The 14992-nt window shown below is 44.8% G+C and overlaps 1 protein-coding gene across 2 annotated transcripts; it reads left to right on the forward strand.

Moving 5' to 3' along the window:
- The first annotated feature begins 5818 nt into the window (after positions 1-5818).
- LOC132248662 (olfactory receptor 4S2-like) lies at positions 5819-14636 on the forward strand. Of its 2 annotated transcripts, none has more exons than XM_059722452.1 (2): positions 5819-5898; positions 13368-14636. In XM_059722452.1, exon 2 carries the CDS (start codon positions 13412-13414, stop codon positions 14339-14341), a length of 930 nt encoding a protein of 309 aa, XP_059578435.1. In that variant the 5' UTR covers positions 5819-5898; positions 13368-13411; the 3' UTR covers positions 14342-14636. The 2 variants fall into 2 exon arrangements, with proteins under 2 accessions (XP_059578435.1, XP_059578436.1); XM_059722453.1 differs by lacking the exon at positions 5819-5898 and adding an exon at positions 9124-9207.
- Positions 14637-14992: the final 356 nt, after the last annotated feature.

The following is a 14992-nucleotide window of genomic DNA, read 5'->3' on the forward strand; positions in this document are numbered from 1 at the left end:
AACTGTGGATGCTTCCTCAGCCTAATTAAGGGTATTTGTATCTGAAAGCTTGCAAATAATTTTTTTTCCAACTATTTGAGTTTGTCAAAAAAAGATATTGGATTTACCCAAACAACCTTTGTCTGCCTATATCCTTGGACCAACACAGCTACAACCTATACCCATAAACAGCCCATAGATTTTACATTTCAATTTGGAACACTCTACCATCCTAATGATCTCCACACCAAGGTGCTGAGGGAACTGTCAGGGGTCAGAGAGAGGCTATGGTACCTGAACCTGTTCAGCCTCCACAAGAGAAGGTTGAGAGGGGATCTGGTGGCCATCTATAAACTTACCAGTGGGGACCAGCAGGGAACGGGAGAGTCTCTGTTCCCCTAGGCACTACTAGGAGTAACTAGGAATAATGGCCACAAGTTTATTGAGAGTAGGTTCAGGCTAGACATTAGGCCTGCATGAATAGGCAGCTATTCAATTCAGCTTCGGATCCAGCCGCTTTGGATGCCAGTGATCCAATCTGGAGCTCCAGATCCATTTCGCACTTCGATTAGCCCGAAGCAGCTCTGAAGCTTCGGAGCCGCTTCAGAGATCCAGCCACAGGGTATAATGGGAAATCAATTAAATATCTATAACTTTGTTGTTTTTTGTCTGATTTGAATGCAGAAGTGGTTTGTATTGTATCAGGCCTAAGAGGCAGAAGGCAGAGTGTTTTTTAGGTGAGGAATGTGCCCCCACAGGTAGTTGGATTTTGTCTTTGATAGATTCTGGTGTGCAGTCTGTGGGTGTACTGGAGATAGTTGGCAGGTTTTGGGTTTTGAGCTGTAAGAAGTTGGCTTCAGTTCAGGTGATGAGGTTAGGTGCTTGTTTGAATGTACAAACCACTTTTCAGAGCTGGGCCTATGAACTGCACTTCATCAGCCTCCTAGGCAGTAGGTACAGAAACTCATGGACTCAATATACACAGTGGAGTTCTGGCACACTGCGACCTGCCGGACATCTGACACCCCAGGCACCTCTGCACTTTTACCTGAGCTGCTACATCCCCCTTTCCCCCTCTACCCCCCACCCCAGCCTGTCCCTCACCCCCTGACGCCTCCATTTCCATTTTCACTGACTGGCTTTCTTGCCTGAATTGTGCGCCAGGCCAGCCTCTGGCTTCTTTACTATTCCTTCCATCCGGGACCAACTGCGGGTACTTCCTCAGCCTGACAAAGGGGCTTTCAACCCTAAACCTTTCTACGATATATTTTTTTAAGTACTCCTTTTTTCATAATAAACATATACACATAAAAACTCAAGATAAGCCATAACGCACCATGAGTAACATCATATGTCCAATACAACACAAAATCTTTACGTCTTGCTGTCAATTCCTTTATAAAACATAGGCTCTGTGACATTTCGGTTTGGGTACCTTTGATGCTGCTGCTGATGCTACTGGTGTTGAGCCAGCTAAGTTATTTTACCTGTTGTCATGTAAAGTGGTGGACTGGACCTGAGGCAACAGGGGAGGAGGAGGCCTCAGTGGGGCACACTGCTGTGTTGTGCAGAGGCCCCAGTACCAGGAAGGGTGCACCTTAACACACACACAGTGTCACCCACACACATCATGAGTTTTGCCTGTTAGCTGCCAGAGGAGCAGGGTCCCAGAAGCCAGACTCCCCCAGCGAAACACACATACAGCTGGCAGGCTTCATAGCAGAGCCCAGCACCCAGGCCTACAGTACATTTCACCCCTCTTTGCCCCAAGACAGACGCAGTCGCGCAAGCACCCACCCACATCACAAGGTTTGCCTGTTAGCAGACAAAGGGGCAGAGCCCCAGAAGTCAGACTCCCTTTGCACCTATCTCCATGACAGCTGGCAAGCTTTGTGGCCTCAGCAGGGGCCACCATCCCTGCAGTTTTCAGCCCTCTGTGCCTTAACACATACTGGGTGATCCATGTCATGAGTTTTGCCTGTCAGAAGCTTGAGGTGCAGTTCCCCCCAAACTCCTGCACTTATCTCCTTGAAACTTGGCAGACTTCATGGCCTCAGCAGGGGCCACCACCCCTGCAATTTTCACCCCCTCATGGTGTAACACATGCATGTGACATGAGTTTTGCTATTAAGAAATTTGGGTGCAGTTTCCCCCAAACCCCTTAACCTATCTTCTTGAACCTTGGCAGGCTTCATGCTCTCAGCAGAAGCTACCACCCCTGCAAGTTTCATCCAAATCAGGCTAAAAAGAACAACATTATAGATATTTCATTAATTCCCCATTATACCCTATGGCCGGATCTCCAAAGTGGCTCCAAAGCTTTTCTGAAGCCGTTTAGAAGCCCCGGAACATGCTGCTTTGGCATCCGAAGCATCCAAATCTTCTCCAGATCTGAGGAATGGTCCTAAGCCTCACACAGCCCCACTAAAGATCAGGAAGCACTACTTCATGGTTAGGACGGCTAGGATCTGGAACCAACTTCCAAGGGAAGTGGTGCTCACCCCTACCCTGGGGGTCTTCAAAAGGAGGCTGGATAATCACCTAGCCAGGGTTATTTGACCCCCAGCATTCTCTCCTGCTCACGGCAGGGGTCAGACCTGATGGTATGCTCAGGTCCCTTCCGACCCTACCTACTATGAAACTATTATATACCCTAAAATAAAGGACTAGAACTCAGAGAGACCTAGAGAAATTGGATGATTGGACCAAAAGAAGTCTCATGACATTCAATAAGGATAAGTGCAAAGTCCTTGACTTAGGATCAAACAATGCACCAATACAGGCTGGGGACTAACTGGCTAAGCAGAAACACTGCAGAAAGGGACCTGGGGGTTACAGTGGAAAATAAGTTGAATATAAGCCCACAGTGCGCCCTTGTTGTTAAGAAGGCTAACAGAATATGGGACTGCATTCGAAGGAGCGTTGCCAGCAAATCGTGAAAAGTGATTCTTCCCCTCCATTTCACACTGCTGAGGCCACACCTGGAGAACTGTGTCCAGTTTTGAGACCCCCACTACAGGAAGGATGTGGACAAATTGGAAAGAGTCCAGCAAAGGACCTCTGTGGCTGGGCGGCAGTGCAGGCTCTGGGGCCTGTGCTCAGAGGGGCTGAACAGCCAGGAGCTGCTGCCTAGGGAGTGGGGGAAGGAGGGGGTGGGGATCATGACCAGGCTGCCCACAGGGCACTGAAGCCCTATCCAAGGGTGAGGGTGCCACAAGCCTCCCTTCCTCTTCCCTCCATCCTGCACTGGGGTTGGACACACTCCACCACCATCTGCATGAATCAGAGCCACTGCACTCTGGCCCGGGCAGGACAGGTACAGCTGGGGCCCTCTGGCAGGGCTGGGGGGGCAGGTGCCTGCAAGTCAGGAGTGAGGGTCATTGGGGTGGGGGACTGAGGGTTGGGAGTGCAGGGGCCACTGGCAGTGCCAGAGGCCTGTGGGTCAGGAGTGAGGAGCACCAGTATGAATGGGGAATGGGAGACTGGCTTTGGAGTGATGGGTACCATCAGGGCCCAGGGGGCAGGGTACTGCAGTTTCATGAGTGATAGGCAGGGCTGGGGTCAGTGTGTTGGGAGGGAGAGACAGCTACCAGGCTTGGGGGGGCTGTGGCTTGGGAGTGTGGGGCACCAGGGTGGGGATCTGTGGGTTGGGAGTGCGGGGGGCACTGGCAGCCAGGGGCCTGTGGGTCATGATTGAGGGGCACCAGCAGGGACTGGGGTGGGGAGGTGCAGGTCAGGAGTGAGAGACATTGGGTTGGGAGTGGGGGACTGTTCATGGCAGGCAGACTGTTTGTCTCTGCATATCCATATGCAGAGTGAGTGAGTAGAGTGCACACCAATCTGCATGTGTGTGTGTGTCTGTGTGTGCATGCATGTATGTGTGCATGCATGCATCTGTGTCCATGGCAGGATGTAGACTGTTTGTGTCTGTGTGTCCATGTGCAGAAATTGAGTGACTAGAATGCACACCTGTCTGCATGTGTGTGTGCATGTGTCTGTGTGTGCGTGGATGTGTCTATATTCATAGCAGGAGGGAAACTGGAGTTGTACTGTACTGCTTGTCCTCAGTGTACAGAAATTGTAATGATCTGATACTGTAGATAGTCTTATGTAAAAGTCTTCCTATTACATAGTTATTAGAAAACATTTTTAGGGAGTAAAGGATAGCAATATATGACCACCTTGTCTTAAACATTTTATTCATAATTCTGAAAGAGAATATTTCCTAAGAGGTTGTTTTTTTTTAATTTTTCCAAACTTTTTCATTTTTTTCAATTTTTCAGAAAAAAACAAATAAAGTCCTCAGAAAAAAAATTAACAGGAAAAAAAAGTTTTATTCTGAATTTATCTGGGGTTTTTTCTGGGCCTTCACATCTCTAGTCTGTGGGTGTGTGCATGTGTCTGCATGTGTGTGCATGCATGCCTGCATGTGCATACATGCATCTATGTTCATAGAGAGTGTGTTTGTGTCTGTGTGTCCATGTGCAGAGAGTGAGTAGAGTGTGCACCCGTCTGTGTGTCCATGTGTGTCTGTGTCCGTGTGTGTGTGTGTGTGTGTGTGTGTGTGTGTGTGTGTGTGTGTGCGCGCGCACACGTGCATGTATCTCTGTTCATGGCAGGGAGAGTATGTTTGTGTCTGTGTGTCCATGTGCAGAGAGTGAGTGAGAGCAGAGTGCGTACCCGTCTGTGTGCACACCTATGTGTGTGCCTGTGTGTGTATGTTTGGCCATAGGGAGGCAGGGGGGTGGGCAGGGAGCAGGGAGAAGAGTCGGGCATGTGCCCTCTCACCCTCAACTCAGCATGGTCCCCGCAGCCTTCTTTGCCCACACCAAGAGTGCCCCCCCCACCACCACCACACAGTCCAGCTCCCATAGGGGTAGGGGGCCTCCAATTTTGTTTTTGCCCAGGGCCCCAGTATACATTAATTTGCCTCTGGGCACAGGTCTGGATGCAGATCCGGGGGGGAGAGGTTGGTGCGGGGCTGGACATGGAGCAGTGGGTGTGTGGGGCGGTGCATGGCGCCGGATACATAGTGGGGGGTGGGGTTGCACGTGACCGGATGCAGAGCGGCAGCAGCACTGCATCCAGACATGCACAGTGGGTAGCGGCAGTGGGTGGTGGCAGTGCTTGCCACATGCAAGTTCCCTGCCCACCACCCACCATGTTCCTGTGGTAGTGGCAGTGGTACTCCATCCCTGCCTGCCCCACCATAATTGTTGATGGGTAATTCGCTAGTATCCTAATATATGGCTGACATCTACATATTGTCAAAATGGAAATCATGCACATTTCATTGTGCAGCCAAGCTTTGAAAACGTATCCCATGCTTTGTGAGTCATTGTAATTCACTTTTGGAAGACGCTGTCCAGGCTGAAGAGCACTCAACCATATAAAAATATAACTGTAAGTGGTTGGTGACATGTCTCCTGGAACTAGGCTTTGTTCCCACTGGAATTGTAGTATTCTGTTCTTCCAAAAAAATCACCTGCCACATCTTGGTGTTAATGAGATAGGTACCAAGCTCTTCTGGGTAGAAAGAAGGAGCAATTAATGCTCAGGAGGTCCGCTTATCTTCACAGGGCTCCACCATCCCCATACCCCATACCAGATGTTCCAGGTTTGATGTTACTTGCCTCTTGGACTAAAGGTCTGGTCCTAGTCTTATGGACTCCTTATTTGAAGAGTCCTCCTGTAGGCTGGCTGATTGCCCCATTCTTCCCTGCATGAGTCCCAAGACAGCCGCGTCTTAATTTCACCCTGCCCTTACCTTCAGGATCGGGATGAACTTACCCCTTCTTGGGGTGTAATCTCTTCTGTGTCTCTCTCTTCCCCTAGGATCCCAGATGAGTTATCTCTGTCCCTCAAGACTGGACTCACTGGCAGAGTGGTCCCCTCTGACTCTTTGCCAGTTCTTCCCAGGTAAGTCTAGAAACTGGGGCTTCCCTCTGAGCCCCAAGGTTGGTTCCTCCTTATGTCATCTCTGTGTGTCTTCTCTAGTGTCATCCTACTCTCCCTCTTCTTGAACCAGCCCCAGATGCTTCCTTGGCATCCGTTTAAATTCTCCCTCTTTTCAGCTGTGTTCCCTGTGGCAGCATGTGCTTCACTACCTCCCTGACTCAGCTGTTCTGATTTTTCTTTTTCAGTGTGGCTTTTCCCTTTTTCTCCTGCCGTGCTGGTCTCCCTGTCCTGGTCTCGAACTCTGGCAGCTGGGCTTGCTGTGGCAGCCTTTGAACTGCTATGGCCCCAGCTGCTTTCCTTAATCAGTCAGGGTGTGGTGTTTTCCCTGCCTTGGCATGGTTTCTTCATTGTATCCCGGTAAATCTTGTCTCCTAACCTTCTTCACGTTCTTGTGGCAGGGCATTTCAACCATCCTGTCACAATAACACTGTCATTTTTGCTATGCAATAGACTGAGAATAATTTGCTTTTTCCCTTATAAAAATATATTCTAATCTTTTTTGGGAAAGTAATTTTCCAAAGAAGGTGGAAAGCCATCTTTACTTGAAAACAATGGAAGAAAAAGGTATCTAAGCTATGGAAGAAACAGGACATTACGGGTAGAATTCCATTTCCATGAATGTGCCTAATTGTGTATGTGGGGGTTCTTGCCCTACCTCTATGCTGTGTATGTAGACTGAGCATACATCATAAGCTATGCACAGCCTGGATATGTACATGCATGCATGCGCATATACCTGAGAGTAAGTGCCAAAAAAATAAGGTGTCAGTTCTGAGCTTTCCTTGCCTACAAAGCTTTTGAACCTGTATTTTTCTTACTTGCTGGTATAGTTTTCTAAACACCATACCACCTGCCAGGCTTCATTTTCCAGACCCTGGTATTAGCCAGACCCTTCTCCGGTGTTTCTTTTGAAGCTGAAACACTGTTCTTTGCATTTAATATTAATTGGGTTAAAAAGATATAGAGTAACCCAGAATTATCTATTCTACTAGGAGAAAGGCTTTTGGTTATAGTTCAGAATAGCAGGTAACTCACTAATCAGCCACCCTCCATCTAGTCCTTGTCTTTCTGGTCCTCTTTTGGTAGACCAGAGAGCCAGATTAAAAAATTAGTAGCAGCAAGGGGCCTGGATAATACCTAGGTTTCTCTGAGAGCACTGTATTTCAAACCTCTTCTTCATGAAATAGGGCTTACAACCTGGGTAAGTACCCAAACCACTCACCTGTTGGGGATGAAACATGGGAGGGCCTCCCCCTCTCTCAAATACCTTCTAATTGTTGGTATATGGACAGTTCTGGTTTTGTGACTTAGGTGCACATATGTAGCTGTGTATGCAGATAGCTAATACTCAGCCTACAGTGCCTGGTCATTAACCTTAGGTGAGTCTACATATGACATTAATGTAACACAATAAACTTGTGCAACTTGCACCACAGTGTTACTTTGACCTGATTTTGCAGCATCTGTATAGATTGGGTGCTTCAGCTGCATTTTTTGGCATTTTTATCTAAAACCGAGTCAATAAGTTATTAGATAAAAGTGTCAAAAATGTCCCATTAAAATGCCTAATCTATACAAATATTTGGTAAACTGGGTCCATCCAACACACTGCCTCTTCTGGGCATGTGCTGGTCTCAGCACAGGAACATGGCAAGTTTAAAATAAAGCACCATTTATTTGCAGGCGGGGAGGGTTATGTCTGCAAGCAGCCATTGGGTCAGTGGGTGCATCAACATAAGAAACTCACTGTGGAGTTGTCTAATTAGCTCTACAGTAAAGAGTCACTGGTCTACACGTGCAGAGCTATTAAGCCGGAGTAAACTAATTAACTCTACTGTATGTTAGTACTGCTAGATACAAGTATTATCCTATGGCAGAGTTATTTAGTTCACTGCAATGCATGTGTAGACACTGACAGAGTTCGCTGGGGCATACAGGTGCTTCAGTACAGGGATTGCCTGCCAGCTACTCCCCTCATTGAAACACATTCATGCCATAGCCAGCCCCTTCACAGCACATTGAGTCCAGTCGGCGCATCCCTGGTCCGGCAAGCTGACACCCAGAGCTAATGCCAGCTGGGGCTGCACTGCCCTGGTTCAATGTCCTGCAGTCCCAGAAGCATGTATAAGCACTGCTCCTGGGAGAAATACATTCTGGCACAAACTGCACAGGAGTTTTATTTAATCAAATTAATAAGCACATGTGTATGTGCCCAGTATGAATAGGTAATACCAAACGGGAGTTAGGAAGTTAGCTGCTTACATTGGGATGGTTCTGCACAGAAGCCTACATTAAAGTATCTGGGGACCTTCACAGCCCAAATGTGGATATCAAATTAATTTGGATGCCTAAGGGTTTGTTCAACCATTTGAGCAGGATTAATCTCAATCAATGTTTTTGATGTAGGCACTTAACTTCCACCTAAAAGCTGGGTAGATGTGTTTCTTAGCTTTTTCTTCGAAAAACTTTGTTTTCTTCATTTCTTCATAATAATTCTCCAGGCCATACTATAGCTAAGAATCAAGAAACGGTGAAAAGTTTAATATGTATGTATGATTTTTACTTAAATTATTTAATGAAACTTTATTTTATACCACATCCTTCTCGTACAGAATTTAATCCCTCAGGATATGGTAACGCACAGGACACAAAATCAAAGAATATTATTGAGGAGATCAGCACAGGACTCCTGTAACCTCTTTTTTTGTAGGAAACTATAGAGTGTGATCTGGTCACTTTTGTTAGCAATTAAAGGTTCAAGCCATATTGTTCCATGGAAAACCTTACATCTAATTTACAGGGGGCATGCATGCGAATTAATTAACATTTGTTACTGGGGTGCAGGTTGTAGCTGTGTTGGTCTAAGGACAAAGGCAGACAAGTTTCTTTGGGTAAATGTAATACCTTTTATTAGACCAACTAAACAGTTGTAAAAATTGTTCTTTTGAACATTTTTTCCAACTGTTTAGTTGGTCCAATAAAATATATAACATTTACCTAAATGACCTTGTCTGCCTTTGTTACTGCACATTAAATTTAGTGCCTCTAATATGAGGTACTAACTAACTGTGCAGTAACTGGTGCTACTGTGCAGTAGCACTAATGCAGTCTTTTTGTGATGCTTAATATGCTGTACAGGCAGTCCTCAACTTATGACATTTCAAGTTCGAGTGACGACTGGCACTTCTGACCTTTATAAATAGACACACTGTTTCAAGGTTCTGATGCAGGTTTCAACTTTACAATGCTCAATACAGCTGCATCCAGCTGGTAAGTCTGTTGTGATGGAAGGGGAAGGGGCAAATCAGTGCCCCGGGAGCAAAGGAGGGATTGGGGCTGGGGCAAGCACTGCCCAGATGGGGCAGAGGGGTGCAGGACGAAGGTGCAGTTCATCGGGGGGGGGGGGGAGGTAGGGATGCGGAGCAGCTCCCGCCGCTGTGTGCCACAGGTCTAGGAGGGCATGGGGGGGGGGGGGGGGGCGTATGCCTCCGGATCTGCACCTGGTGAGCAGGTCTAGGGATGCACCATGCTGAGCTCTGGGCTGGAACAGCAATGCTGGGAATGGGGGCTATGCCCTGCCACCACTGGCCCAGCCAGGGCAGTGCGGGGTGTGGGCCAAAGGCACAGTTCATTCCAGGTGGGTGCAGTGGTGCTGGGAGCAGGGCCTATGCTCTGCCGCTGCTTGCCCAGCCAGGGTGGGGTGGGCATGGGATGGAACCTCTGTGGTGCCTTTGGATGAACAGTGCTGAGTGGCAGGAGGGCATAGGCCCCACTTCCAGCACTGCTACAACTTCCCAGAGCAAGCCACGCCTTCACTCCCCCCACCCCACCTTCCCTGGCTGGACCAGCAGTGGCAGGCATAGCCCCCACTCCCAGCACTGCCGTGCCCACCTGGAGCACAGCACGATGCAGACTCAGCTCCACCCACCCTGCACAAATCTGGGGGCACATCCCCCCCATGCCCTCCCGGACCAATGGCACGCAGTAACAGGAGCCACCGCTCCCCCAGCCCCATGATCCCTGGATGAGCCGCGCCTTTGTCTTGTACCCCCCCCAAACTATGCCCCAACTGGGCAGTGTTTACCCCAGCCCCAATCCCTCCTTCACTGCTGGGGCGTTGATCTGCCCCCTCCCCATCCAGCACAACAGACTTGCCCACAGGACACAGCTGTATCAAGCATAAAGGAACCAATCCCCCATTTGTAACATTGTTCCTATGGGAAAATCGGTTCTGAGTGACTATGTTTTGACTTACCGAGCAGTTTTCAGGAACCAATTGTTTCATAAGTCTGAGGACTGCCTGTAGACTAATTCTACAGTGCATTAGCACAGCTTTTGCCATGATGCACTAATGCACAATAGAATCTGTCTTGTGTAGACACAACCAGGAAATATCACGGAAGAGCTAGAGAGACTCATTCCTCACAGATGTGAATGGTTTCCTCAGGCGCATGCCCAACTTGATTTTTGTTCATTGTATAACATATAGAAGCTTTGAAACGCTTTGTGGGGGAGGGCAAGGGGGTCATTAAATGGGGCAATGACATGCTATTGATATGGAGTGTATTTTAAATACATCTGCAGTAACTACCCAGTAGGCAGAGAAGTAATGATCCCTAAGGATTCTGTTGGAGCTTAGATTGTTTGGATTTAGGGGGCGGAGACACAATCTTTAATCATTTTCTGACAATAAAGATAGAAATTCACTCCCAAGCTTTGTGAGTGAGAAAGTATGTAGCTAAGAAAGTATTGGCCCCTAGTTTCAGGTAAACATCTCTAGTTTATATATCAGATCTCTTAAGAAAAAACAAGGGATACTGAAGATAAGGGCTTGCAAGAACTGGACTATGGGTAACATTTGCAAACCATGCTGAAATATGTATGCAATGCTGTAAGTAACACTGTAAGAAACTGACCATTGTGCTTCATACCTGATACACTTGATCTCTGGAGTAGATTTCAACTGAGAAGAAATAACCAAACACCATCCAGGTAACTACTGAGCCCAATGGCTATGGTCAGAATATATATTTTTTTAGTCTCGTTTAATTGAAAATTAAGCAAAAAAATATGCCAATGAATTTGAAACACAAATTGGTTTGTTAATACATATTTCAAGAACACATTTTGGAGTTCTGATTTGTGTCTGTAAATCATTATTTATTTATTTAATATTTATACAATACTTGGAAAAAAAACTATTTAAATGATAGTAAGGCTGTCAACAGTTAGCACATAAGCAAAAGGTTAATTAAGGCTCCCGATCCTCTATTCATGCTTCCTGGAAGTGTATCTATTATATGATTTTTTTAGATACATAATACTATTTTTTTTCTCACAGAAATTTTCAGGGCACAGGGGATGTGTCCAATGAATTAATCTGGTTAGAAAAGATACGATGATAGAGAACAGGAAAAAAAGATTGGGGAAATGAGAAGGATGGTTTTGTAAGTTATAACTTTACAGCAGCAAAAATCTGAGTTCTATTCTTTGGGCTTTTAAAAACTCCTATGTGATGTTGGGTAGGCCACTTGAACAAGGATGTTTCAAAGATGGTCGGTGCTCCTAGCATCCCCAGGGCTGGACTTTCAAAAGTATTGCAAACTCACAGTTCCCACCAAATATCCAGACTGCTTCAGTCTGTCCATCTTCTCAAACAGAATGTCAAAATGTACCTTATTATGGTGCCTAGATATCTTAATTGATACAAAATATCAGTTGCTGAAGTTGATCCATCCATACAATAATCATCAATACAAGGGGAAATCTTCACATCTGGACTGGATACCTTTTAGAAAGACATGTATTAGTCAGCCACAAGTTATTGGGCTCCCTACAGAGATATGCATGTGAACTTCAAAGGGATCTGTGTTTTAAAGAGATCATATTAGATCAGTGATTCCCCAGCCTTTGTGATCCATGAAAAATACCATGGAGTAAATGTGCTGCAGAGATGAGATATTGCTCTCTCTGTCAATCTCAGTCTTCACTTTTTTGTTTTCTGTGGTGGTGACAATGCTGGTGAGTTTTTTATCACTGCTAAACTAGAATAGCTAATAGTCCCTTAAATCTCTGCATTCCTCTATGTCTGATAGGGCTGCAACTTTTTACTGAAATAGTCACAACTAAAAACTCCCAGTATGGACATGGCTATACTGGTATAAAAATTACCTTAAGCTGTGACATATCATTTCCCTTCACCTAAAGGTATAAGCTATTTTTTATTATTATTATATTATGTCACTATACCCACATTCTTACCTTGGGTTGTATAACTTTACAATCGAGTGAGTTAGTTAAAACAGCACAAGCTTTGTGTGTGGAGAAGGCTGGAAATGTCTACCTAGAAGGGAGGATGCACTAAAGTTATAATTACTTTCGTATATCTGTAAATACTTTGCCAGATTCATGAGGCCTTGATCAGTTTTTTTGTAGTTGCACAGGTATTTAAAAAAACAAAAGGAAAAGGAGAAACATTAACAAAAAAATTGTTAAAATACCAAATAAGGAAACTTAGGAAAGGTGCAGAATCTGAACTTGTTTTCAGTGTGTTCAATTCAATTTGATATTTCCCTGTCAATTTGTTCATTGACATGTACGTTTTAACATATACAACAGAAGGGATTCATATTAAGGAAGCGATGCAGTTACATATGCTGGGTGTGTGTATACAAGGCGCTGCTGCACAGTGATTACTGTGCATTTGTATAGTACTTGTGTAAGCAAGTACTAAATAAATGTGCAGTAAATAGAGTTACTGCACAGTAGTGCCAGCAAATGTCTTTTAAGTGACTTTACTGTGCAGTAGCCAAATAATACGGTGCAGTAGCATATTAGCCCTGTCTGTGCTGTGTTGCGCTACTGTGCAGGATTATTGGGCTACTGCTCAGTCAGCATCTCCTGTAGACACACCCACTGAGTAGTTGTAAACTGTGGGAAATTCTTGAAAGGCAAGGAAGATTTCCTCCATACCCTCCCCTCGGTTTTGGCTGAAACCCCTAATTATTCCATTCTGGCCAAAAAGCTTAATATTTTTCTGGGAAGAAGCAATGTTTAACCGCCAGGGGAGGCAGGATTTCCTTCCAGGGAAGCTGGCCCAGATGACCTTGTAAGGTCCCTTCCAGCCCCTAACAATCTATGAATATATGTTAAACCTTGTTTTTCTATTTAACAATGGCTTAGTCAGAATATTTATTAAAAGGCATATTAGGAATATATTATTGTTAACATTTTATTTTAGTTTTGCAATAGAAGGGCATCATATATGTAAGCAAATAGCAGGAAAGGGAAATAGAAAGTTCTGTAAACTTAATATTGACTATAATTTCAACTTTGTCAGTATCTACCTCTTGGCTTAATAGTTGTTGAAAAAATGACTTTTTTATTCGGCAGTCTATGTACCCTATTAATTAAATCTCTTATTTTGACAGGTGGATTACATCCATACTGCATAACTGCCACCTAACCAGAGAATATGGGGAATATTAACAACATAACCGAATTCATCTTTTTGGGCCTCTCCCAGAATCCAGAAGTGCAGCAAATATGTTTTGTGCTGTTTTTAGTCTTTTATATATCTATTGTCCTGGGAAACTCTCTTATTGTTGTTACTGTAGTTAGCAGCCACCATCTCAACTCCCCCATGTATTTTTTCCTCAGCTACCTATCCTTCATAGATGTCTGCTACTCCTCTGCCACAGCCCCCAAATTGATTGCAGACTTCCTCGTTGAGAAGAAAACCATCTCCTTTGTTGGATGCATGATTCAGATGTTTTGGGTCCATTTCTTTGGTTGCACAGAGATTTTTGTCCTTGTGGTGATGGCCTTTGATCGTTATGTAGCAATCTGCAAACCCCTCTACTACACAACTATCATGACCAGGCGTATGTGTGGTTGGTTGGTGGTGGCTTCATGGCTGGGGGGTTTCCTGCATTCCCTGTTACAGACCCTCCTGACTGTTGGGTTACCCTTCTGTGGGCCAAACAAAATTGACCACTATTTCTGTGATGTGCACCCTGTGCTGAAATTGGCCTGTACTGACACCTATGTTCTTGGCCTCATATTTGTTGTTAATAATGGGATGGTTGCTTTGATCTCTTTTCTCGTCTTGATTGTTTCCTACATCATTATCTTAGTCTCTTTGAAAAGTCAGTCTTCTGAAGGGCGCATCAAAGCTCTTTCCACTTGTGGTTCCCACATCACAGTAGTGATTTTATTCTTTGGGCCATGCACTTTTACTTACATACGCCCTTCCAGCAACATGGCAGAGGATAAGAGGATCGCTGTGTTTTACACCCTTGTCACCCCCATGTTGAATCCACTGATCTACACACTCCGAAATGAGGAGGTGAAAAGTGCCATGAGAAAATTATGGACCAAAAAGATGAATTCAGATGGGAAATAAAGTGTGACTATAAAATTATGTTAGGTATACAATCCGAGTCGAACTTTATGACAAGGAATGTTTTTATTGGAGGAAACAACATTCTTCTGGGTACTGTTGTGGTTTGATTTTAACAATGGTGGGTGGCATTTTTAACATTTTGACAGCGCTGGTGAGAAGATATGGACTACTTAAATAATAAAGACTCAAGACTTAATAAACCCTCAAGAAATCATAAAGATCATAGAAATGTATATCTAAAGAAATCAAAATATCATCTACTCCTTGTACTGAAGTAAAATCAATTATGCCTTAACCATTTTTGATTAATGTTTCTCTAATCACTTCTGAAAATCTCTAGTGACAGGGTTTGGATACTCTGCCTAAACATCCTTTTCCATGATTACTCATGCTTATAATTTGAAGGTTTGGGTCATTTTTTTTTTCCTTCATTTCTTACCTAATTCTCTCTTGCTGCATATAATTCTGTGAAGGACATAATGTAGGCATCCAAACATTAATCAAATCTTACTTAAATTGTAAATTCATTTGGATGGTTGTTTCATTGTGTATTTATGTCGTGTATAGCACAATGGACATTATTTCCAAGATTCTAAGAGCTTCTGGAGCTCTCAGGTACTGCTAAATTAAATCAAATAAATGAATGAAACT

Source organism: Alligator mississippiensis, chromosome 2 (assembly GCF_030867095.1).
Source record: "Alligator mississippiensis isolate rAllMis1 chromosome 2, rAllMis1, whole genome shotgun sequence".
In the NCBI taxonomy this organism is placed as follows: Eukaryota; Metazoa; Chordata; order Crocodylia; family Alligatoridae; genus Alligator; species Alligator mississippiensis.

Excerpts from the sequence above, each read along its gene's own strand:
- LOC132248662 (XM_059722452.1), top strand. The coding sequence starts at position 13,412 with ATGGGGAATATTAACAACATAACCGAATTCATCTTTTTGGGCCTCTCC.